We start from the raw sequence: 23,097 nt of genomic DNA, 5'->3' as shown, positions 1-23,097 counted from the left end.
TTTTTCATTTTTTTTTTCATTCAATCACTTTAATTATTACCAGCTGTACTGTTCTAAGGTTTTTGTATATGCTATTTTGCCATTGTGTGTACTGTTACACTTTTTATTTTTAATAAATATAATAAACCAGCTTTATTGTGTGTTTTTCCTGAGTTAGATGTGGTGTTTTTGTCACTGTTGTAGGAATATACATGTGGAATCTGATTCTTGACTGGACTGGTCATTCAAGTTCTGAGTTGGTTTTCAGCCAGCTTATTCATATCTAGTTCGGTCATGAAACTCGAGAGTGCGCAAGCTTGACAAGACCTTACATGCAATCTGCAAGCAATCAAATGATTACTGCATGGCACGAGCTGATTGGCCTCTGCTTATCCTGCAGCCAATGAGATTGCTTGCTCAATATTTAAATAGTCTGGTTTATGGTTTATTGTAAGCTAGTTCCTCTGAAACCCTCCACCTGCCTAGATCTGCTACATGATTTATTTGTCTATTCGTGCGGCAGCAGCAAATCTTACATGCTCACCGCAGGGAGTCTGTGTATATATTAGCAGTAGCGTAGCAGATCTAGTCCGCCAAGACCAAATACATTAAAGGGTTCATTCACCCAAAAATTATACTCACCCTCATTATTGTTCCAACCCCATAAGACTTTCGTTCATCTTCGGAACACAAATTAAGATATTTTTGATGAAATCTGAGAGCATGGATCACTCCTTCATAGGCTGCTAGGTAATTGATATCTGCCACTGCCAGCCCAGAAAAGTTAGTAAAGACATGGTTAAAATAGTCCAAGTGACTACAGTGGCTCAACCTTAAGTTGATCAAGCAACGAGAATACTTTTTGTGCGCAAAAAAACCCCAAAATAACGACCTAACCCTTTATTCAACTATTCATTTTCTTCTGTGTGGGCCTCTGAGTGAGTTGACGTAGTGTAACAGCGCAGCGCTTCTGGGTTGTACGTCAGAACGTAGGCTCGCTATTGGCCAGCATCACACGTATCACACACATGACCAGCGTCGGCCAATAGTAAGCCTACTTTCTGACGCACAACCTAGAAGCGCTGCGCTGTTACACTACGTCAACAGCTTAGGAGAATGACATGGAAGAGAGGAGATGGTTGAATAAAGTCGTTTTTTGGGGGGGGGTTTGCGCACAAAAAGTATTCTCGTTGCTTGATCAACTTAAGGTTGAGCCACTGTAGTCACTTGGACTATTTTAACCATGTCTTTACTAACTTTTTTGGGCTGGCAGATATCAATTACCTTGCAGCCTGTGAAGGAGTGATCCAGCTCTAAGATTTCATCAAAAATATCTTAATTTGTGTTCCGAAGATGAACGAAAGTCTTACGGGGTTGGAACAACATGAGGGTGAGTAATTACTGACAGAATTTTAATTTTTGGGTGAACTAACCCTTTAACCTTGCCGTATTCAATAACATGCTAAAACTATTCCAAGAGTTGTCATGATTGAAATAAGTATATCCTGCTATTCCTGTTCCAATAGAAACTCAAAATGACGTTAAACCTAAAATACCATCACGTAATTTATCTGGAATAGTTGTAATTGAGCCAAAGCTTAAAAAACACGGGATATTTTTCCAAATATAATTATAATAGACCGTAAATGGTGAAACTGCAAAAGTGCTTCAAGCACTATATTTGCTGTATGTTCATAATTATATCTTAAGCATGAAGAATGTTTGTAGTGCTTTGTGTTTGTACAATTCATTCATTCGTGTGGCTTGAGGAAACATTCATTCATGTTTGTGCAATCTGTAAGATTCTATGGAAATTCCTCGAAGGATTTCCAAGTTATGCACTATATTCCTCATACTCTAGTCAAGGCAAGTCAGGTTCAAGGATATAATTGTAAACTAAAACTAAAACTACTAAAAACACATTTGTTAATTGAAAAAAAAAGCATAAATATTAAACTATGATATTAATATTATCAAAATATGATTTAAAAATTTAAAATAAATCCTAAAATAAAAATGTGAAATGTTGCCTTGTCAATAAACTATAAGTTTGTAAATAAAATAAATTAAACCTAAATAGCAATATTAAAAAATAAATATAATAATAAAATAATAATAATAAAATTACTAGCGCATAAAGAAATTACTAAAATTTTAACTAAAATTAACATGAAAACTAAAAATATAAAAATAAAAAGGGTTCAGCGATTTATTTGTTACTCTATAACCATTTGTGGGCCAATTAGCTTACAGTTTTCTTAACTGGTTAATACCTGGCATGTGTTAAATTTGTTAGCATAGGGACAGTCGTCCTATCACATGACAAACTTTACAACTGGTCAAGACTCCAATCATTTTATATTCATAATTATATCTTTAGCATGAAGAATGTTTGTAGTGCTTGTGTTTGTACAATTCATTCATTCATGTGGCTTGAGGAAACATACATTCATGTTTGTGCAATCTGTAAGATTCTATGGAAATTCCTCAAAGGATTTCCAAGTTATGCACTATATTCCTCATACTCTAGTCAAGGCAAGTCAGGTTCAAGGATATAATTGTAAACTAAAAGCTGAAAAAATAAAACTTATACTTAAACTTAAAATAAATATTAAACTATGATATTAATATTATCAAAATTAAAATATGATTAAAAAATAAATCCTAAAATAAAAATGTGAAATGTTGCCTTGTCAATAAACTATAAGTTTGGAAATAAAATAAATTAAACCTAAATAGCGATATTAAAAAATAAAAATAAAATAATAATAATAATAATAATAATAAAATTACTAAAGCACATAAAGAAATTACTAAAATTTAAACTAAAATTAACATGAAAACTAAAAATATACATGTCTGCATGTCTCAGCTCATGCCTAGGCCCAGACATTTTTGCATTTTCTCTGCTAATTTTGAGGGGAAATACGCAGAATGTATTTAAATATTGTAAAAAGTGGAGAGTACTATACTTTTATCGGTGGTTAAAGGCATATTCAAATTAAACAATATAATACATTTTTTAAAAATCTGTATTCTGCAGCACTGTTGAGACAGCTCTCCTTATTGAAGTTGACCTCTAAAACCTTTATTTTATTTTATTTTATTATCAGCGAAAGGGCAGAACAGAAAGAAAGACCTTCCTTTGAGCGCTGATTCCTCTCAAGGTCTCTTCTTTATTTTTTTCTTGCCACTGTTGATTTTAGCTTTCTTGACTGTTTAAATGCTATATGCCCTGAGACAATTGCCATTGTTAAAAGTGTCTGCCTTTGTAAAATCTGAATAAAGCTAAATGAAATTGTCTGTGTTTGCTCTGGCGGTGTGACGAATGAAACTTGCTAACAAGTTGTCGTTTGTGAAAGGAAATAAGAAGACATTCACGATCACATTCCTGGCCAGCAACAAGCATGAGACTTCAAAACCTGTGCAATGTTCAGGTCTTCTCAGTTCATTATTCTGTCAAGGTAAAGGCTCTCAGGTGATGAATGGCCCCCAGAGATGATGTGTTAATGTACTGTTTGGAACGGATGACTCAGGTGTTATTGTAAGAAACAAGGAAAAGGGGTTGAATGTGAAACTGCAAATAAGTGGACATGGTATGATAAATATGAAAAATGTCATATTTTTAACATGTAGGCCTACCATGGAAGTATAATGAGGACATGCATGAGAAGTAAAAAAAGAAAAGAAAATGCATTTCATGCCAGAGTAAGACGTGTGCTTTTTGCTGTTTTAAACATACATGAGCAGGATCACACTTGGTGAGATGTTGATGTAAGTGCGCCACCCTTCGGTCAGGCTCGGGTATAGCATGGCCTAACTCTTGAATGTATTAGGTTCAGATCGGATCCACCACCAACAAAAAATGTAATCTATTTTCTAGCATATAGCCTACTGTGAAATGTGTTTGAACTGAAAGCCTAAATCTAGGATGTTAAGTTGGAGCCAGTGTGTGTGTGTTAATAGGCTATTGTTGAACTGTTTTTGCAGAGTTCAAAAATATAATTTTGGGGGATTTTAGTTCTTTGCTCAGGTAGGCTATAGGTTCAATAATGCTCAGGGATTTTCAACTTTTTAGATGTTTTGTACACCCAGATATGATTATCCTCATGCAAGGGACCCTTACCCTGAAATTTAATTGTCATCGAAATAGTTTTTTGTAAATGAGCCAATTTACATAGCGAACATTTTATATAAGCATATTTATGTAAAAACATTATTTGGAAAATATTTAGTTTTAGTTTCATTATTACATTTGTTTTCAATTCATGATATAACTGTACTGTTACGCTTATTATTTATTTATTTGACATAGGCCTACAGTTTTGCTCTAAACAAGGACCTCCAAGCACTCCCTTTCGACCCTTTTTTGAAAACCCCTGCAGGCCGCGCGCTCGCTGCGCTCTTTCCTGAGCGGGAACGCGCCCCGCACGAGCTCGTGTGTCCGCGCGAGATTTTATTGTGCGCGAGACCAACAGAAGCTAACGGCTAAACACCTCACCTTTAAACATCTCACCATCACATTCAGCGTAGGTTTAACGTGTAAACAAACACACCTACAACTTTTGTGCGTGTTAACGTCACATTTCGCTCAGTTTAGTAAAGTGTCAGTGATGAGAGTTTAGCAATAACTGCTTAAAAAGCTGCTGTTCTATTTAGCTTAGTGTGTGTGTGTATGTCAGATTAGCAGCGTCTTCTCTCTGTTTTTCGTATTCTTAAACCTCTGCAACAACTAATAGCAGTTTGGCAAGGAAATATAATGACACTTGTATGCTTAGATACTAGGTCTGTGTCTCAAAACCTAGTAAGTTGCCTACCCAGGACGCATTTTTGGGAATCATAAGAAATCAAGTAGGCAGCTAACTAAGTTTTGAGACACATCCCCTGTGTGTCTGTAGGATAAGTTAGTTGTTTATTTGTCATGTTGTGTACTTTGTCTGCAGTCCAGCCAATGAGTGATCATGTCTGGGGTGAAAAGGAAAATAGAGGACAAAGATCCTGATTATGAGGACATCACTCAAGTGCAGGAGAACAAGAGGAGCAAAGTGGTGGAGCAGAATGGTAAGTATAATGTAAAGTATAACACAGTGGTTTACTTAATAGTGATTTAAGTTATTTTTTATTCTGCCTGTTTGATTTTTTTTACCAGCCCGTGATGCTGCGGTGCAGAAGATTGATGCCATCATTAAGGATCAGTTTTCTCTTGAGATGAAGAATAAAGAGCATGAGATCGAGGTCATCGGGCAGGTAGTCGTCTGTCCAACACTCACCTGATCTTGACAGTATGTCTCAAAACTATGTGGACTGGACTTCAGGACAGAACTTTATCTTATTTCTAGTCTAGCAGCACTTTGTTAGGCCAAAAGTACTTTTAATGAGGGGTGTGAAAAGTACTGAGAAACTACATTCACTTATGGGTACTGCGTCAATATTTTATTTAAAAGTCAAAGTATATAGTTGAGACAAAGGAAACACTTGAAATACACGGCACAACTTTTAAAATCGGAAAAGATTTTAAAACTCTAGGCATTATACAATTGCAAGCGCTGACATTTAGCAACTAGTGTAGAATCTTCCAGACTGCAAGTCCGGACAAAAATCTTGGAAAAATTTGTGTAATGTATTCCAGATTTTTGTTTCCTATTTGTATCTAAGTATTTAAATATAAACTTTTGTAGGCTTCAAAGAAAGGACTGAAGTTCACCCATCATCAGCAGTGATTGTTATTAAAACGCGTTAGTTAAAGCAGCTGCTTTTGGTCAAAAGACTCTAATAGTGATGAGATGTCTCTTCACAAGGTTATGAAATATATTTTGTTTGTGGTTTAAATAAGGGTTTAGTGAGGTGATTTGCTTGTATGGACAAAAATATAATATTTTAATATGAATATAACATTTGAATAAAATATATTAATCACTATAAATAGATCAGAAAAAAATATTTACTTTGATGTTGCCATTAATAATGTTATTACTGTCATCTGTTTTTTCTTCAGAGGCTGAATGAGGCCAGGAGAATGATGGACAAGCTCAGAGCTTGCATTGTTGCAAACTACTATGCCAATGCTGGCCAGCCTAAAGTCCCTGAGGTAATGTGTAGAGATACATTTTGTCTATAGAATGAAACAAGTAAAAATCCCATTCATTTTCTCCATAGGGAACAATAATTTTTAATCATTTAAAGCGATACTTCAGCATTTAGCATTAAGCTTTGTATCAGTAGAAAACCTGTAGTATTTTTGAATTACCGTGCTTTCCTCCCTCATATCCCCCTGAGACAAGAGATTTTTGTCTGGAAGAAATCCTCCGATTACGCACAAATCGTCATTTTGCGTCATCGGAGGATTTTTTGGCCAGAGGCTAGAAACAACAGCCAGTAGTAGGAGCTAGTTCCGCATGTTCTCAACCCGCCCATAGAGGGTGGGATCTCACTCACAGAATGTACAAATAGTGTCAGCCATCTTTCTTTGGAAGGTAAGCCAACAGGCTCTTGCTTTGTGGAGAAAGCTGAGTAGTAGGAGGTTGGGGTTACCATACATCCTCTTTTTCCCGGACATGTCCGGCCGTCGAGATCGTCCAAAATGTCTGGGATTCAGTTTTTGCTTTCTACAGTCGCCATTCATTGTTTACATGCACACCTTTTGTTTCAATCAAACTGAATTCATTCCGATTGGTGAATCTGAATGTAGTGTTTACATGAACGCTAAACAAGTGATCGGTTGATGTGCGTTATAGCATTGCTAAGAAAATTCCCGCTCCTCTGTGAGAGATAGCCCATGAGACCGGTGCGTCTCACAGGTGTCGATCATCAGTAATCACGCCACCGGCCTCACGCCGTTCTCCCGCGCCCCTCAGCCTCGTCCTGCCCGTCAGAGTAAACATAATGAATGGCGAGTGTAGAACGCAAAAGCCAAATCTCTGACATTTTGGGCGATCTTGAAATCCCGGGCAGACTCGTCACGGAGACTCACGATAAAACGGCGTCTTTCAGTTTCGAGTCAACTAGTAGGGCAGTAAAGTAAGTGCATTCTGGGAGTTGTTGTCTTTCATCCACATGTGCCAAAAATATTTTTTTTTGGCTTTTCTCAGTCTAGAAGCCTCTAAATTCAAAAATAATTTCACATTTCTTCTACATAAATGACCCAATTTAAATACACATTCATCTTTCCAGAGGTGAAGTATCCCTTTAAAGACAGACCTACTATGAGCAATGAGGTTGTTACTCGATGGTGCATGCTTTTGTTAAATCAGCCGAAAAGTCATTCAACAGTGGAATTCCTGTTTGAAAAACTGATTCTGCAAAATAAAAGAAAAGAAAAAAAGTTACCAAATATATTGTTTCTATGTGCATAATTAGCATCTTTAAATGAATCCACTTGTTAAGTCTGACATCACGCATCACCATTTCCGGGTCCAAATGCTCTATCAGATGTCAAAAGCAAACAACTAATGGTGCTGATATATACACACGGCGTTCTCTAATACTACCGGAAAGAAAATCTCAGATGGCCAGACAGTGGTGATTCTTTTATTAATCATTAAAATATTGGTCTGGGACACTGAGCTTAGAGCCTGTAATGTACAGTACATTGTGAGTTTTTAAAAGCTTAGCTTTAATGTGTGATATGAATAAACAGTGCTCATAAAAGTCTCCTTAGATAGTATTCTCAATTCAAATGAGTAGAGGCTTGGACTTTACTTCACGAAATAACAAGCAGGTAGTTATATATTTCTCCATCATTTTAAATTTGATTATATAATTTGAATTGCTTCAAGGGATTGTCGTTCTTTCCCTCGTTAAAGCCATTAAAGGGGTGGTTCGGGATTTTTGACATCGGACCTCATTTTTAAGTCAGCCTGGTTGTTATTCATCAGTGGAGACATTTTTTTTTAAAAATGATCCAGTCCTTATATTTGGATAGTTAGCCGATGCTAGGCTAGCGCGAGTCAATGGTATATGTTAGCCAGCCATTAAAAAACGTTTTACCCACTCCACAGTGCACCAAACGCAAATCAATTATAACACTAGACTATCGATGTATATGTCCGTTGAGAGAATAATGTTAGAAATCAAACTTACCTTTCATCACATTGCATTAGTTATAATTTGTTCCCTGTAATCATAAGCCTTGTCTACAGCAGCAGCGGAGTGATATTGATTACCTAGGCAACCGAGTGAGCCGGTACACACATGACGCAAGTGTATTTACCTGCGTTTACTTTTTGCCGCATTACTAACCGGAGCAAAGTAAAATTCCGCAGCTGTTGAGAAACTAGTTCCTTTGGGATCATTGAGATGAAAGGTAAGTTTGATTTCTAACATTATTCTCTCAACGGACATTTGCATCGATAGTCTAGTGTTATAATTGATTTGCGTTTGGTGCACTGTGGAGTGGGTAAAACGGTTTTTAATGGCTGGCTAACATATACCATTGACTCGCGCTAGCCTAGCATCGGCTAACTATCCAAATATAAGGACTGGATAATTTAAAAAAAAAAATGTCTCCACTGATGAATAACAACCAGGCTGACTTAAAAATGAGGTCCGATGTCAAAAATCCCGAACCACCCCTTTAAGTAGACGCTTAAGTAAATCTTTTTGTCTGATTTTCAAATACATTTTTGCTTAAGTTAAGTTTTTAATCTTGTGATTCATCTCGTAGCTGGTTTGGTTCATGTCTTCTAACTCTAACTTTTTTTTTAAATCCCTATGAGTTTTAAATTAATGTGAAAAATACTGCTGGAACTAAGGCCACAAAAAAGTGGCCAAACACTCTTGCACACAGAAAATGTCTGCTTTTTCTCATTCTACATGGATAAACATCCAAGTTTTGTTGCTGCTTTGTAGAAAGCTCCTTTAAGCCCAAACAGTTGATCACTGATTTCATTTGCTTCCAGGCCACTAAGAGTGACCCATCTGTTCTCAACCACCCTGCCATAAAGCGCTTCCTGGATTCCCCCTCCCGCTCCTCGTCTCCACTGAACCAGAATTCAGAGACGCCATCACAGGTCCAGTCTGAGACCGAATCCCTCAGCCAGCATGGGGAAGCTGGGGAGAGAGAGACAGACAGCGGGAGAGAGGATGGGGCTCCACGTGAACGACGACCCGGCAGAAACACAGGAAAGGTTAGTGGCCCACACACTATCAGAACATAAGGGTTTAATAGGTTTTCAGAATGTAGTAGTAATGCTGCAAAACCCATTTTATTACAAGAACCTCAAAGGTTGTCACAGTGGTTTTACCATAGTTCTGAGGGGTGTTTATTTAAGCCCAATGTGAAAAATAGATAGAAAAGTAATAGAAGACTTCTATGATTAATTAATAATTTAATAAACAAATCTTTGATAACATTTATGAAGAATCCAATTAGATAAAAAATGCTTAATGTAGTATAAAAACAGGACTTTGCATTTTAATGCAACACAACATGTTGATAGCAAATTGCTACATAAAATGATGCAAGTTTATTTATTTACAAATCAAACACATTTTGTTGTCCTTATGTAGCATATAAAAAACTTTGGTAACAAAGCCTTTATATAATGTATGTAATAGTATAATGCATTATAAAGATATTCACAATGTATGTTAGATAATGCATTATATATTTTCATAAATAAATAGCCAAAGTGAAAACGCATTGTAATATTTGCAGATTCCTTGAAGTTGAAGGCGCAGTTTGGCAAAGTTTTTATTGCATTATACTTTCTAAAGGTATAACAATGAATAGATAAGTATTATAACTGTGGTTACAATTATTCGTGAGACCATACCAGGGCTCCAGACTGCAACCATTTTTCCTGCAGGTGTGACCAAATTTTGGACTGGTGTAACCACCACGTTGCCCAACTGATAAGAGCTGCCATTTCTGTTGCATATGAGAAACATCAAACGGTGAACAAACGAAAGCAGAACAAAATCGTGCTACTCGTTTGAGCTGCGCTGATCTTTGATCATGCGACACCGTTACAACACAGCACTGGGAGATCCAGTGAAAAAGCATTTGAGTTCATTGCAGAGTTCTCTGTTATAAGCCATATCAGATCAAACAGTGCTGACGTGGAAACCACGCTTTCCAGTCCACAAATCACCAACATTCACCATGGATTTAATGTAGTAACGCTAACTGTAACCATGGTATTGTGGCAGAAATAGTAGTCAAATGTTTTTACATTATTAATTTCAGGATTTGTTCAACCTTTTGAGAGTGAAATGCACTGACTTTCAAGTGCTTTACACAACTTTTTCCAGCACTTCAAAGCTCTAAATGTGAATAACTGCATTGCAGGTCGATTTAAGGAGTGCCCCTAAATTTTCATTTTGTGCTCCTAAAATTTTCAGTGAGGGGCTATAGTGTTGCTAGTAATAAAAGTTAGTATGTAGGCCTGCGTACAATGCATTATAAGGTGCATTACAAGGCATAATTAATGCATTAAAAAACTTTTATAATGTATTCTACATAAAGGCTTTAAGTTAAGTGTTACCAAAACTTTTTAATACATGTCTGAGCCATTACTTGACAGTAACCATTTTTTATTACTTGCCCATGTGTAGGACACATTTGGTGTGCCATTATCCTTAGAGCAGCATGTGACTTACCATACAACAGGAGAGGAGGCTTCTCGACTCTACATGAAGAAAACCATTGTTGTGGGCAACGTATCCAAGTATGTAGCCTTTATTTGTCTCTTTGCCCTTATTTCACGGATAGATCAGAGTGCTTCATATTACCAATTTCAGTTTTACTAGATTAGCTTGATGTCTTTTGCACTAGTAGTGTGAACCCTGTATGAATTAAAAAACATTTGATCATTTGTAGTGTAGATCAGCTTTATCCCAACAACCAGAGGGCTAATGGCCTAAATCTTTGTTATTGCTCTTGTGCACTAGAGAGTTTTGATTTAGCACCTCTGGAATGTTCACTGATGTTTGTGCTGTTTCTCTGAACAATTCTGGTGTGCCCTTGAGTAGGACGCTTTTTTCTCAGTTCTGCAGTGCAACCTTAAAGGCATAGTTCACCCAAAAAGGAACATTCCATATTCATTCTATTTTCATATCATTTTAAATCTGTGTGTCTTTCTTTCTTCTGTGGAATGCAGAAGGAGAAATATCTGAAGTGTCATGATCATACCAAGGCAAAATGCGCCTGATGTCAAAGGTTTAAGTAAAAAATGCCTCGTATGGCTTCAGAAGACTTTGAATATATAGCACATCTGTAGTGAGGAGCTAGTCTCCATTCATTGAAATCTCATGGAAAAGAGTGATTGATAAATTAAGAAGAATGTCATCCAGATTTGGAATGACATGCGAGTAAGTAAATGATAACAGAATTTTCATTTTAATAATTTTTTTAAATTTGTTTCTCTGTCAAAAAAGAAAAGGTCCTGAATGAATGCTAGCCATTGCTTATTTGGATAAATGCTTTTATGAGAAACAATGGTTATTTCTATGAGCTTGTATTCATTTTTAAATGCATAACTTTCTCTGGAAAATCTCAGTATTATTTTTCCGAAACCCAATAAACCTCTATGTGGCAAAAAGCAAAGCTTTAGCTTTCCCTAGGCAGCGATCTAACCTCATTTATTCTGCATTATCACACAGTCCTTGTCTTCTTTACCTCATAAAATCCATTCAGAGCATGTGAGAGAGACGCAAGTGTGTGTGTCTGCATATGAGCAACGATATAAGCTCTTTTTTTTTTTTTTGCCTGCAGAGCTACTAAAGATCTTTACGAGACTGTTTACTTCAGGGCCAGCGTGCTGAAAAAACTCACCATCTCAAGCTGTTTATCCATCTAAACAGCTCTACATTCTACATTTATGTGTTTAAGCAGATGCTTTCTTTTCTGAGAAACTTAAAATGAAGTGCACAAATCACATTACTGAGGCAGGTAGCTGAAAATGAAAATGCATGCTGAGCTGAAAAGAAACTCACAGCTTTGGCAAATAAACTGACTTTTTTTTATCCTTCCTGCTACTGAATGAATACGTAGCAAAAATGCTACCTACTGAAGCTTGAAGAAAAGTGTTAAAAATGTCAAAATACAGTGGGTACCGAAAGTATTCAGACCCCCTTAAATTTTTCACTCTTTGTTATATTGCAGCCATTTGCTAAAATCATTTAAGTTCATTTTTTTCCTCATTATTGTACACACAGCACCCCATATTGACAGAAAAACACAGAATTGTTGACATTTTTGCACATTTATTAAAAAAGAAAAACTGAAATATCACATGGTCCTAAGTATTCAGACCCTTTGCTCAGTATTTAGTAGAAGCACCCTTTTGATCTAATACAGCCATGAGTCTTTTCGGGAAAGATGCAACAAGTTTTTCACACCTGGATTTGGGTATCCTCTGCCATTCCTCCTTGCAGATCCTCTCCAGTTCTGTCAGGTTGGATGGTAAACGTTGGTGGACAGCCATTTTCAGGTCTCTCCAGAGATGCTCAATTGGGTTTAAGTCAGGGCTCTGGCTGGGCCATTCAAGAACAGTCACAGAGTTGTTGTGAAGCCACTCCTTCGTTATTTTAGCTGTGTGCTTAGGGTCAATGTCTTGTTGGAAGGTGAACCTTCGGCCCAGTCTGAGGTCCAGAGCACTCTGGAGAAGGTTTTCGTCCAGGATATCCCTGTACTTGGCTGCATTAATCTTTCCCTCGATTGCAACCAGTCGTCCTGTCCCTGCAGCTGAAACCCCCCCCCCACAGCATGATGCTGCCACCACCATGCTTCACTGTTGAGACTGTATTGGACAGGTGATGAGCAGTGCCTGGTTTTCTCCACACATACCGCTTAGAATTAAGGCCAAAAAGTTCTATCTTGGTCTCAAAAGACCAGAGAATCTTATTTATCACCATCTTGGAGTCCTTCAGGTGTGCTTTCATGTGTCTTGCACTGAGGAGAGGCTTCCGTCGGGCCACTCTGCCATAAAGCCCCGACTGGTGGATGGCTGCAGTGATGGTTGACTTACTACAACTTTCTCCCATCTCCCGACTGCATCTCGAGCTCAGCCACAGTGATCTTTGGGTTCTTCTTTACCTCTCTCACCAAGGCTCTTCTCCCCCGATAGCTCAGTTTGGCCGGACGGCCAGCTCTAGGAAGGGTTCTGGTCGTCCCAAACGTCTTCCATTTAAGGATTATGGAGGCCACTGTGCTCTTAGGAACCTTAAGTACAGCAGAAATTTTTTTGTAACCTTGGCCAGATCTGTGCCTTGCCACAATTCTGTCTCTGAGCTCTTCAGGCAGTTCCTTTGACCTCATGATTCTCATTTGCTCTGACATGCACTGTGAGCTGTAAGGTCTTATATAGACAGGTGTGTGGCTTTCCCCAATCAGTATAATCAAACACAGCTGGACTCAAATGAAGGTGTAGAACCATCTCAAGGATGATCAGAAGAAATGGACAGCACCTGAGTTAAATATATGAGTGTCACAGCAAAGGGTCTGAATACTTAGGACCATGTGATATTTCAGTTTTTCTTTTTTAATAAATGTGCAAAAATGTTAACAATTCTGTGTTTTTCTGTCAATGTGGGGTGCTGTGTGTACAATAATGAGGAAAAGAATGAACTTAAATGATTTTAGCAAATGGCTGCAATATAACAAAGAGTGAAAAATTGAAGGGGGTCTGAATACTTTCCGTATCCACTGTATGTTTAAAGACAGTTACTGGGAGGTTCATACCGTTTTTTTTCTCTAATTCATGGTTGTGAACTACAATCCTGACCCAAACAATAAGTGAAAGCTTGTGTGTATGCTACTATAAACTGATTTGAGTTTGATTTTTAGATTACTGTTGTTTTCTTTCTCAGGTATATTGCTCCTGATAAACGCGAGGAGAACGATCAGTCCACACATAAATGGATGGTGTATGTTCGAGGTTCTCGTAAAGAGCCTAGTATCGATCATTTCGTGAAGAAGGTCTGGTTCTTCCTGCACCCTAGCTACAAGCCCAATGATCTTGTGGAAGTCAGGTGTGTGTTAACTTGCCTCTCTAATTTATTGTTTCTGTTTTGTTTCTAATATTTTTGAGGAAACTGATACAAATTTCTTCGGATTCTTCGGTGAATAGAAAGTTTAAAAGAACAATTTTTATAAGTCACTTTTGATCAATGTATCCTTGCTGAACAAAAGCATTAATTTCTTAAAAAAATAAAAAAATAATTCCCTGTTAGCAATGATTCGTTTTGCTCGTTTTATTTTGCCTCAAGCAATATCAACACAGAACAGGCAGTGCCCTCTAGTGGAGGAGACTACATGCATCTCTGTGGTGCTTTTATTTCTCTCTTCTGAGAGAGAAAGACTCTTTTTAAACTGTGTGTGTGTTTAGTGAGCCACCGTTCCACTTGACACGTCGAGGGTGGGGAGAGTTTCCTGTCCGTGTGCAGATTCACTTTAAAGATCAACGGAACAAGCGTATCGACATCATCCACCACTTAAAGGTCAGACGCTTACTGACCGCTTGCATACATGCTCTCTTTGAACCCTTTTGTTGCCCTTTTCATCTTTTCTTTTCTCTCTCTTTCTCTTTCTTTGTACGTTTTTACGTGGGACATTCAAACAGTAGAGGACATCCCCCTCTATGTCTTTGAAATTCCATTTTTTGAGTTTGTGTGTGCAAATTGCACATACTAGAATATGCCTGTATGAATCCATCACTTTATGCTGGATTCTCTGGGTCTAAAGGGTGAAATGGTCGATTTTAAAAAGCATTCTGTCTGTTGATATTTCCTTTCTCCTTTATCTCTTGTCACAACAATCCCTTTTGTTATAGGTCAAAATACAAAGGTAAAATAGAAGGAGATGAATTGAGATGTTAAGACAAAAGGAAAGTTTGTGGATTAAAGTACTTTCCTTAACCCACCATCCTCTTAGATTCTTGACAGCAAAGACTGTTGAATGGTCTTTAATGTCTCTGTTATTTATCTTCTTTTATTTGTTCTCCCTCAGCTTGACCGAACATACACAGGTTTACAGACTTTGGGAGCTGAAACGGTAAGACACACAGAGTATCTTAATATTTACCAGAAACTACAGCTGTGCTTATAGATATACATAATTATGTTTTTTATTAGTATTATTTTAAAATGAGAGAGCGCTTAAAATTGAGTTTTCTTTTTATTCCGTACTACCCTGCAATAGCACAACTATCACAAAAGGCTACAAACATACATTAATGCTCAAGGAAGCACCACACAATATTAAGAACCAGTATATAAAGGAGGTATAAATTCAGTTATTGTCATGTGGAATATTTGTAAATATCTGTTATGTTAAATAGTTTCATCATGACACTACTAAATAAAAAAAACGACGTTAAATTTGTATTGTTTAAAAAACGTACTGTAAGGCACTCAGATTGAGAACATTGTGTATAAGTGCCTGCAAATTATCACAGATAATTATCAACTTAAATAAGGAGCACACTTATCTAAATGGGCTAAGAAGAGTCAAGGTCTCAATTGTGAATATAGTGATGAAAATGTCATAGTCTCCGAGATGATGGAAAGCACAAAACTGGAGTTCTGGTTAGTGTGGGAACGCAAGTGTCAGACAGGTGAATTTGTGGTTTTTGTGGTGAATTATGGGTGAATTTGTCCAATTAAGATTTGTTGTTGTTGTCACTTGTAACAAAGGAAGAAATTATGCCACAGTGTAATTAAATGCTAAACTGTGTAAATTATTTTCCAGAGTATGTGTGCTAAAAGGTAAGTGTAGAAGGTACATTTTTTTACTCTAAGGAAAAAATTAATTGATGAAAGATGTAGTTTTTTTTTTTTTTTTTAGCTACAGAACTCAGAGAGCATAAAATTACTTTTCAATCTGGACACAGTAAGAGTGCAGGGGTTTTATAGTTCTAAAATGATTTTGCAATGACAATGTTTATTGCAAGTGCCAAATATATACGATTTATCTTTAAAATGCCATTTTTTCAGTTTCTCTGTCTTATTTCCTAAAGGTCGTGGACGTTGAGCTCCACAGAAACTCACTGGGCGATGACTTCTTCCCTTTTGCCCCCTCATCTTCTTCATCATCATCTTCCTCTCATCTGCCATTTGTGGGCGGATCTGGCTCCTCCTCCTCCACCGCTGCCCTGGGCTCTCGGCGACACTCCTCTCCCTCTCAGCACACTCATGATGATCAACCCAGCTTAGAAAGAGGTAGACAAAGCATACACAAATGCTTGTCCAACTCACAGGATTCTACATAATTAAGAGGATTTGTATGATGTTTGCACTTTATTGCTGTGTCAAACACGTATTTTTCCAAGCCTAGACCTTCATTATACAGTCCTTGCCCAAGTCACTTGTGTGAAAATGCATGTTGTGTTTGTCGGAACAGCTGAAGCTGCTTCTAAATGATACTTCTTGAAGTTACATGTGTGTAAATTACTTATTGATTAAATCTGTTGATTAGAATCTTAAAAGTCCCTCTATTTTCTCGTTTCCCCCTCAGTTCCAGGTGTCACTGTCAAGACTGAGTCGATGCGTTCTTCGTGTTCTGAACGAACTTCGCAGTCAAATAGGTCTGAGAAAATCACCCTTGGTTCCCACGGAAACTCTGCCTTTCAGCCAATCACGGCCAGCTGTAAGATCATTCCACAAGGGCAAGTGCCCAGTCCCGCCGAATCACCCGGGAAATCATTCCAGCCGATCACGATGAGCTGCAAGATTGTGTCTGGTGAGTCTCACAGGAGCAGAGTTGAAATGCAAGCAGTAAAATCCTCTCTATAAAGTCTCTTTCATGTTGCTCTGGCTTTTTTTCTGCTAGGGAATGCTAGATTTTCTAGAGAAAAGGAGACTGTCAGAAAGTTGTAAAACTCCTCTGTAATGCATTATAGATTTGCTGTCAATGTGTGACAGCAGATCTAAAGCCCTATTCGGACGGGACTAGTTTAACATGGAGAGGTGGGGTAAAGTAATAATTACCAGAGCTTCTTACCAGATTTTAGTCCCATCCGAATGTGCCATCTCAGTAATCATTACAGACAATGTCAGTAAAGATTACGGCGACTTTTACCTTCAGTAAAAAGGTCCGGAAAAATTACCTCAGGTAATAATCCCTCATACTAATCCCGTGTGAATAGACCCGCTGTAAATATGTACGTAAATATTTAGTGTTTAAGAGTAGTTTTCTGAAGACTCAAACTGTTCTGTAATGCATTATGGATTTGCAGTCTGTGTAACTCTGAAGCACAGTGAGACATTTATAAGGGTCACACTGTAAATCTAATTACAGAAACAGACATTTTGTGTTCCAGGCTCTCCTATCTCCACCCCTAGTCACTCTCCACTTCCCCGGACATCGTCATCCACACCAGTTCACATGAAGTCCAGCCCCTCAGTCATAAATAACCCCTATATTATAGTGGACAAACCAGGACAAGTCATTAATATGGCTGCATCGTCATCTGCAGCTACAGGTACATACATCGCATCTCTTCCATGTTGGTTTTATTCCCTTATGTTCAACATCGCAGAAGTTCTGCTTGGCTTTTATTTTTGTTGCTTTGCAGCAATGTTCTGGTTGTAGCAAGGACAGTGAAATTATTTTTTACTTGAAATTTGCCGCAACGCGCATGAGGAGGCCACTTAGTAAGTGTCAGGTGTGAAAAATGAAGACAAATCACAAAGTACAAGTTCCCCCTTCAGTTCTTTTTCTTTATCCTTCTCGCACTCTCTCTCTCTCTCACACACAGTTTCTGTGCTTCACTCTTTCCCATGACTAATGCTGTGGGTTTGCAGGCCATCATAAGACCAAGTTGCCATAGCGACCACATCACTGAGAGTTTAGGAGTGTGTGGAGTATGGAGTTGATGTAACATTACTGTGTGTGTAATGTGTGTAACACACACTAACCTCCACACAAATACACCTACATGCTCTTAGGGATAATGTTTGTGTGGGTGGTCAGAGCTCTGTGCTGTGGTTCTAAACTCTAAAGCAACATAGTGACCATTAGAGATGGGCAAATCAAGAACAAACATAGAAGTACTAATCAAAACTCCATGACTGTAGAAATCATAGTTGTCATTTTTCTCAGGTACAGTAGACACTTGGATATAACATTTGAGTGCATCTTTGATTGCAAAAAATGCTGTTTTGTATGAAGCTTACTAGGTTTCAAAACGCAGTCAATCTCTTATGACTGTGTTCTGATATGGTCTCTGCAGAATTCATACAACGGCATGAAAATGAGGTGCTAATGAAGTCTGAACATCTAAGAAACAGCTGCTTTGAGTTAAAGCTAACATCAACATATAAAATATTCTGCTACATGCTTTTATGAATTATTAAGGGATTGCCAAGAGATTAGAAATCACTACTAGGAAAATGTGTCTGTTACATGAAGATGAGTAAAGCTGTTTCACTGTCCTGATTAAAAATGAAAATCACGTGATAAAAATGAAATAACAGTATGACAACTGTTGTCATTTATGTTGCTTTTCCGAATTGAATGGAAAAGAATTTGACTTACATTTTGTTAAGAGTGTCAGAGCAGCTTCACTAATTCACTGCATGCATGTCTTGAGCTGTGTGTCTTTTTGTTACTGGAGAACAGAGCTTGTGAAGATCAGGCTGTGAATCTGGAGAAGCAGCAGCATGCCAACCATCCTGGGAGATGGATGGTGCATTATGAGATTTGGAGTAAATAAACTGCTTTGTTTTTTCAGTTCACACAGATATACTGGAGAAATTGAGCACAGAAGAGCAGAGCTGCGGTCTTAACACGTTTAGGTTAAACACTGAGCTGCAGAGTAACTCACAATTTCATTGTGCACAAAGATGCAGACAAAAAACCTGTATGTGCCAAAGTTTTTGTCAACCTCTGAGAAAAAGTTTTAAAGAGCAGAAAGCACTGTAACATTGACACATGATATATTCACACATAAAAGACGCTATGTTGTAGGGCACATTTTTGAGCTTGTGGAAGAGATCCATAGAGATGCTTTTTTTTCATGTGTTTTGACCAATCTTGTGCTGAAAAAATTGTTTGGTTTGAAAAGGCCTTCACATTAAAATTAAATAGAAACTTACCTATTTGCCTTAATGCATTTTATTGATCTTAAGGTGAATGATTAATTTATGAATGTTTAATAAAACATTTTTTTGCCTTTTTAATCAAAATGTCATAACCTGATTTTCTAATTGATTTCGCTCTTCGCATTTCGCATGTCGGACTTCTCCAGCCAGTCATTTCATCGGCAAAAAAATTCCTACACCTTTCTTTAATCGAAACAACTTCCCCTCCCTCGTACAGCAACATCTCTTCTCTTCTCTGATGACATGTTAACTGGCGTGAGGGTGGGACAACCTGTCACTCACATGACATCTCAGCAATAGCAAACCACAACAATCTAATCAATTCCGATGGACAAAATCAAGTCCTGCCCTAATTTTTTTCTAATGAAGCTGTTTCATTCGGATATACATCACAATAGTGAAGAAAAAACGATCTCATCTTTTGTCATGTCGACTTTAAGCTTTTGCCTCCATCCAATCAACAACCAATGAATTGAGCAAGTGCCTGCCCTAAAAATGTTTCTTTCCGAAAATCCATTTTACTCAGATGTACGTCACAATACAGAAGAAAAGATGGTTACTTCTGATATATTGTGACTTCAACACATACTTCCATTAGGCATGGGTTGTTTATCAGATGAAGTGTCATATCTATTTGTTATATCTGCTGTATCCATGTGTTTATCCTAGGCAGTCCATCAGCCAAGCAGAGCAGCACAGCCCATGGTGCTCGATCACCTGCTCCTAAAGTTCACACCAGCAGCTTCCTGTCCTCTGGCGTCAAGGTGAGACTGAAAGTATAGGTGTTTCTCACATAGTGTATGTAATTTATTCAATGCAACCCTGCTTTGATTTCAGTTCAGGGTCTTACTGCTGAAGTCCAGCCGTGTGGTTAGGACTCCTAAACAAGAATTTACCTACTCTGAGTGTATCTTGCTTCCCTTTAGCAGTCTTTTATTTCATTATCTGGAAGTGGCTTGATTTATTACCATGCGTAGTGGTGAGCATCTCTCTCTTGCTTCTACAAGGCAACTGAAGTGAAGGGTGGGTGGATGGATGAAAATAGAATATCAGAATAAATTATGCGTGTATTGTGATTGAAATCAACTATAATTGAAAAATACAGATGTAGGCATTTGAAAACAATGTGGCACAATCAGTTCCCCTTCAGGCAGATTGGCAGGATGAATCAATCCATTTGTGTTCAGAGAGAGCTGTAATGGAGCTTGTAAGAGGAAGGCACTCCTAAATAGGAAATCATTTGTCTGTCATTGTGCTTTAGAGCTATATTAATATGGGCTCCTCTGTTATTTACAAACTGAAAAGATAGTATTTGACTGAATGATACCGACAAAGCTTTAATAGGTTGTCTGTCCTTCTGTTGAACTGATGAAAAACACACTGAAATTAGGTAATGATCGTTCTTTCTCTCTCTCTATGTGGGTTATTCTCTGAGGCTGTTTCAGTGTTTTCTGGACACTGCAGGCTAAATTAACACCAGTAGTTATTAATAGGTACTGCCAGGCGGTGCAGTAAGCGGTCTGCAGCAGCTGTGTGTGTGTGTGTGGGGGTTTAAAATGGGACATCTATCTGTGGCGTGATGCTGCTGCTTTTGCACAAGCTATGCAGAGGACTGGAGTATTCCCAGAACTCACTCACTCTCTCTCTCTCTCTCTCTCTCTCTCTCTCTCTCTCTCTCTCTCTCTCTCTCTCTCTCTCTCTCTCTCTCTCTCTCTCTCTCTCTCTCTCTCTCTCTCTCTCTCTCACACTCTCTCACTCTCTCACTCTCTCACTCACTCACTCACTCACTTTCTTTCTTTCTTTACTGGCACTTTTCATCAATTTAATGCCTCCTTGCTGAATAAAAGTATTAATTTCTTTTAAAAACACCACCAAAATTTGGAACAATAGTGTACTTGACTGAATTTATTTTTCCATGTTTCAGGATTTTAAAAAACGTTTTGTCAGAAGCTCAAATGCTTGAAAAAAGTTTTGTAATTATAAATTGTGCCTATGAATTATTAACAATTTTTTTCTACTTTAAATGACAAAGTGAAGGAATAAAACTATCATATGTCCATTATACATGTGAATTCCTTTAATAGTGTTTAAAAAGCATCCCAGAATGCCCTTCATGAATTTGTTAAGAGAATGATCTGTGTACATAGCTGGAATCAGAGGGTGACTAAAAAGATAAAATATAAGAGAGGTTTGATTTACCTAACATTTTGATCACTTTATAATTCCCATACTTCCATTTGTGTTATTTCATAGTCTTAGGACTTAGTCTTAAGTGATAAAAATAGTAATAATTATAAAGAATGAATAGGTGTGCAAACTTTTTTTTTTTTTTTTTTGCACTGTAGTTTCCTGAAGGAACAAAATTTGGATTTAAATTCATATTTAGAGTGTTTAAGCGTGAGCGTTGTTACTGTTGTGTATATAAGAGCAATATGACAGTGATATTTTGTGTGATGGAGCTTGTGTAAGTGTGTTTTTTGCTGTGTGCTACTGGCAGGAGAGGTGAATCTCCCACGAGTTCACCGAGTTCATCTCAGTGTTCACTCTCTCCCTCGGAGAAGTGTGTTTATCTTACCTAAGGGAATGTGAGATTCACTAAATTAACTTTGGATTTGATCTCACATCCAATATCTCTGAAAATATCTTGGTTCAAATTGAACCGTGAATCAAACTGATGGTTTTTCAGTGCACATCTCGCTTTAATACGACACTCACGGAGTAATAAAATGTCTCTGTCTGACTGTCTGTTTGTCTTAAGGTTATAATCAAGCAAGAACCAGGAGAGGTGCCCACCCAGCCGTCACCACAGCAACAGGTGATCTCCACGGCAACATCCCAGCAGCAACAACAGTATGTGACTGTGAAGGGCGGTCACATGATAGCCATGTCGCCGCAGAAACAGAGCGGGACGGGGGCTGGAGGAGGGGCCACACCCAGCAAGGTTTCTATATATACTTTTTGTTTTGTTTTACCATACTCTTCATTTTGCTTATTTATGATTCATAGTTATTTGACTCTTCAGTCACAAAACCAATATCATATCTTTCAGTTCTTTGGCTGTACTTCATGGCTGAAAACATTTGAGCATCAAAGCTCAACGATTGTTCCGGTCCACAAATAATATCCAAAATTGATGTCTAGCTACTTCCATACAGAACTGAAGTGTTTCTATAGTTCTATCCCTTGTTCAGTGCTACCCGTCCTGTCTGAGAGAGTTTTTGAAAACTGGAGTGCGCTGTGGTCATGCGGTCTAAACATATCTCAGGTCATTGTGTCTCTCTGGACGTCCTACTCGTCTCTTTACTGCAGCCTTTTTTTAGCACTTGAGAGTCAAAGTCGCTCCTGTTTAGAGACTGTCCATCTACAAACGCCACTCTGCGCAAAAAAGACATCTTAGTTCTCTGACTCTACAATAGAGGCTTATGCACATTTATTTTTTTATTCCATATTTTTCCACAGATCTCAAGGATGCTCTAGCATTCCTGTTTTTTCTCGTCACGATGTTGCCCATCACAGTTCGGTACAGGCATCAGAACCGCGTCTTCTAGAAGCAGATCTTCGTTTGTGTGTGTGATGGAGAGATTCCTGCTGCTTTTTTGACTCCTTTACACATTTTATAAGCTCTTCACAGGTTCTCAGCTCCATCATATGACATCATATGTACGCATTTGCAGCGAGCGCATTTATCCCAGCACACAGCATTGTTTTGGATGCTCGGCAAGTCCGTCACAAAATATGTGTAATAAAAGCCGACCAATCAGTTTGTGAACATTTCCCAATGCCTTTAGGTTCGGTATCTTTTAGGTTTTGTGTTAAAATGCCAATGTGAACGCTAAGCTGACCAGGACTAAATTTATTTATTTTTATTTTTTTTGGTCCGGACCAAAAGATTTATATTTCAAATAAATAATCTTCTTTAATAATATTTCACAATGTTACTCTTTTTCTGTATTTTTTATCCGATAACTGTAGTCTTGGTGAGCATAAGAAATATGAAAAAATCTTACTGACCCCAAACTTTTAAACGGTAGTATACTTATTTAAAAAAAAAAAATTAAATTAAGAGCAGAGGAAAGA

General features: G+C 37.7%; 1 protein-coding gene across 2 annotated transcripts in view; it reads left to right on the top strand.

Moving 5' to 3' along the window:
• The first annotated feature begins 4,395 nt into the window (after positions 1-4,395).
• yeats2 (YEATS domain containing 2) overlaps positions 4,396-23,097 on the top strand; it is a 98,259-nt gene continuing 79,557 nt past the window's right edge. Inside the window, exons 1-14 of one of the 2 annotated variants that reach the window (XM_084411418.1) lie at positions 4,396-4,508; positions 4,923-5,040; positions 5,129-5,226; positions 5,975-6,067; positions 8,877-9,104; positions 10,534-10,646; positions 13,789-13,950; positions 14,307-14,418; positions 14,927-14,971; positions 15,936-16,137; positions 16,433-16,657; positions 17,238-17,399; positions 19,690-19,784; positions 21,779-21,961. In XM_084411418.1, coding sequence (XP_084267544.1) covers positions 4,941-5,040; positions 5,129-5,226; positions 5,975-6,067; positions 8,877-9,104; positions 10,534-10,646; positions 13,789-13,950; positions 14,307-14,418; positions 14,927-14,971; positions 15,936-16,137; positions 16,433-16,657; positions 17,238-17,399; positions 19,690-19,784; positions 21,779-21,961 — 1,818 coding nt within the window. In that variant the 5' untranslated portion in view covers positions 4,396-4,508; positions 4,923-4,940. Of the gene's footprint in view, positions 4,509-4,744; positions 4,831-4,922; positions 5,041-5,128; positions 5,227-5,974; positions 6,068-8,876; positions 9,105-10,533; positions 10,647-13,788; positions 13,951-14,306; positions 14,419-14,926; positions 14,972-15,935; positions 16,138-16,432; positions 16,658-17,237; positions 17,400-19,689; positions 19,785-21,778; positions 21,962-23,097 lie in introns of those variants that run through there. The other variant, XM_084411419.1, reaches the window with a different exon arrangement.

The sequence above is a fragment of the Rutilus rutilus genome (assembly GCF_951802725.1).
Source record: "Rutilus rutilus genome assembly, chromosome: 6".
NCBI classification, from domain to species: domain Eukaryota; kingdom Metazoa; phylum Chordata; class Actinopteri; order Cypriniformes; family Leuciscidae; genus Rutilus; species Rutilus rutilus.
This window is presented reverse-complemented; position numbering and strand designations above follow the sequence as displayed.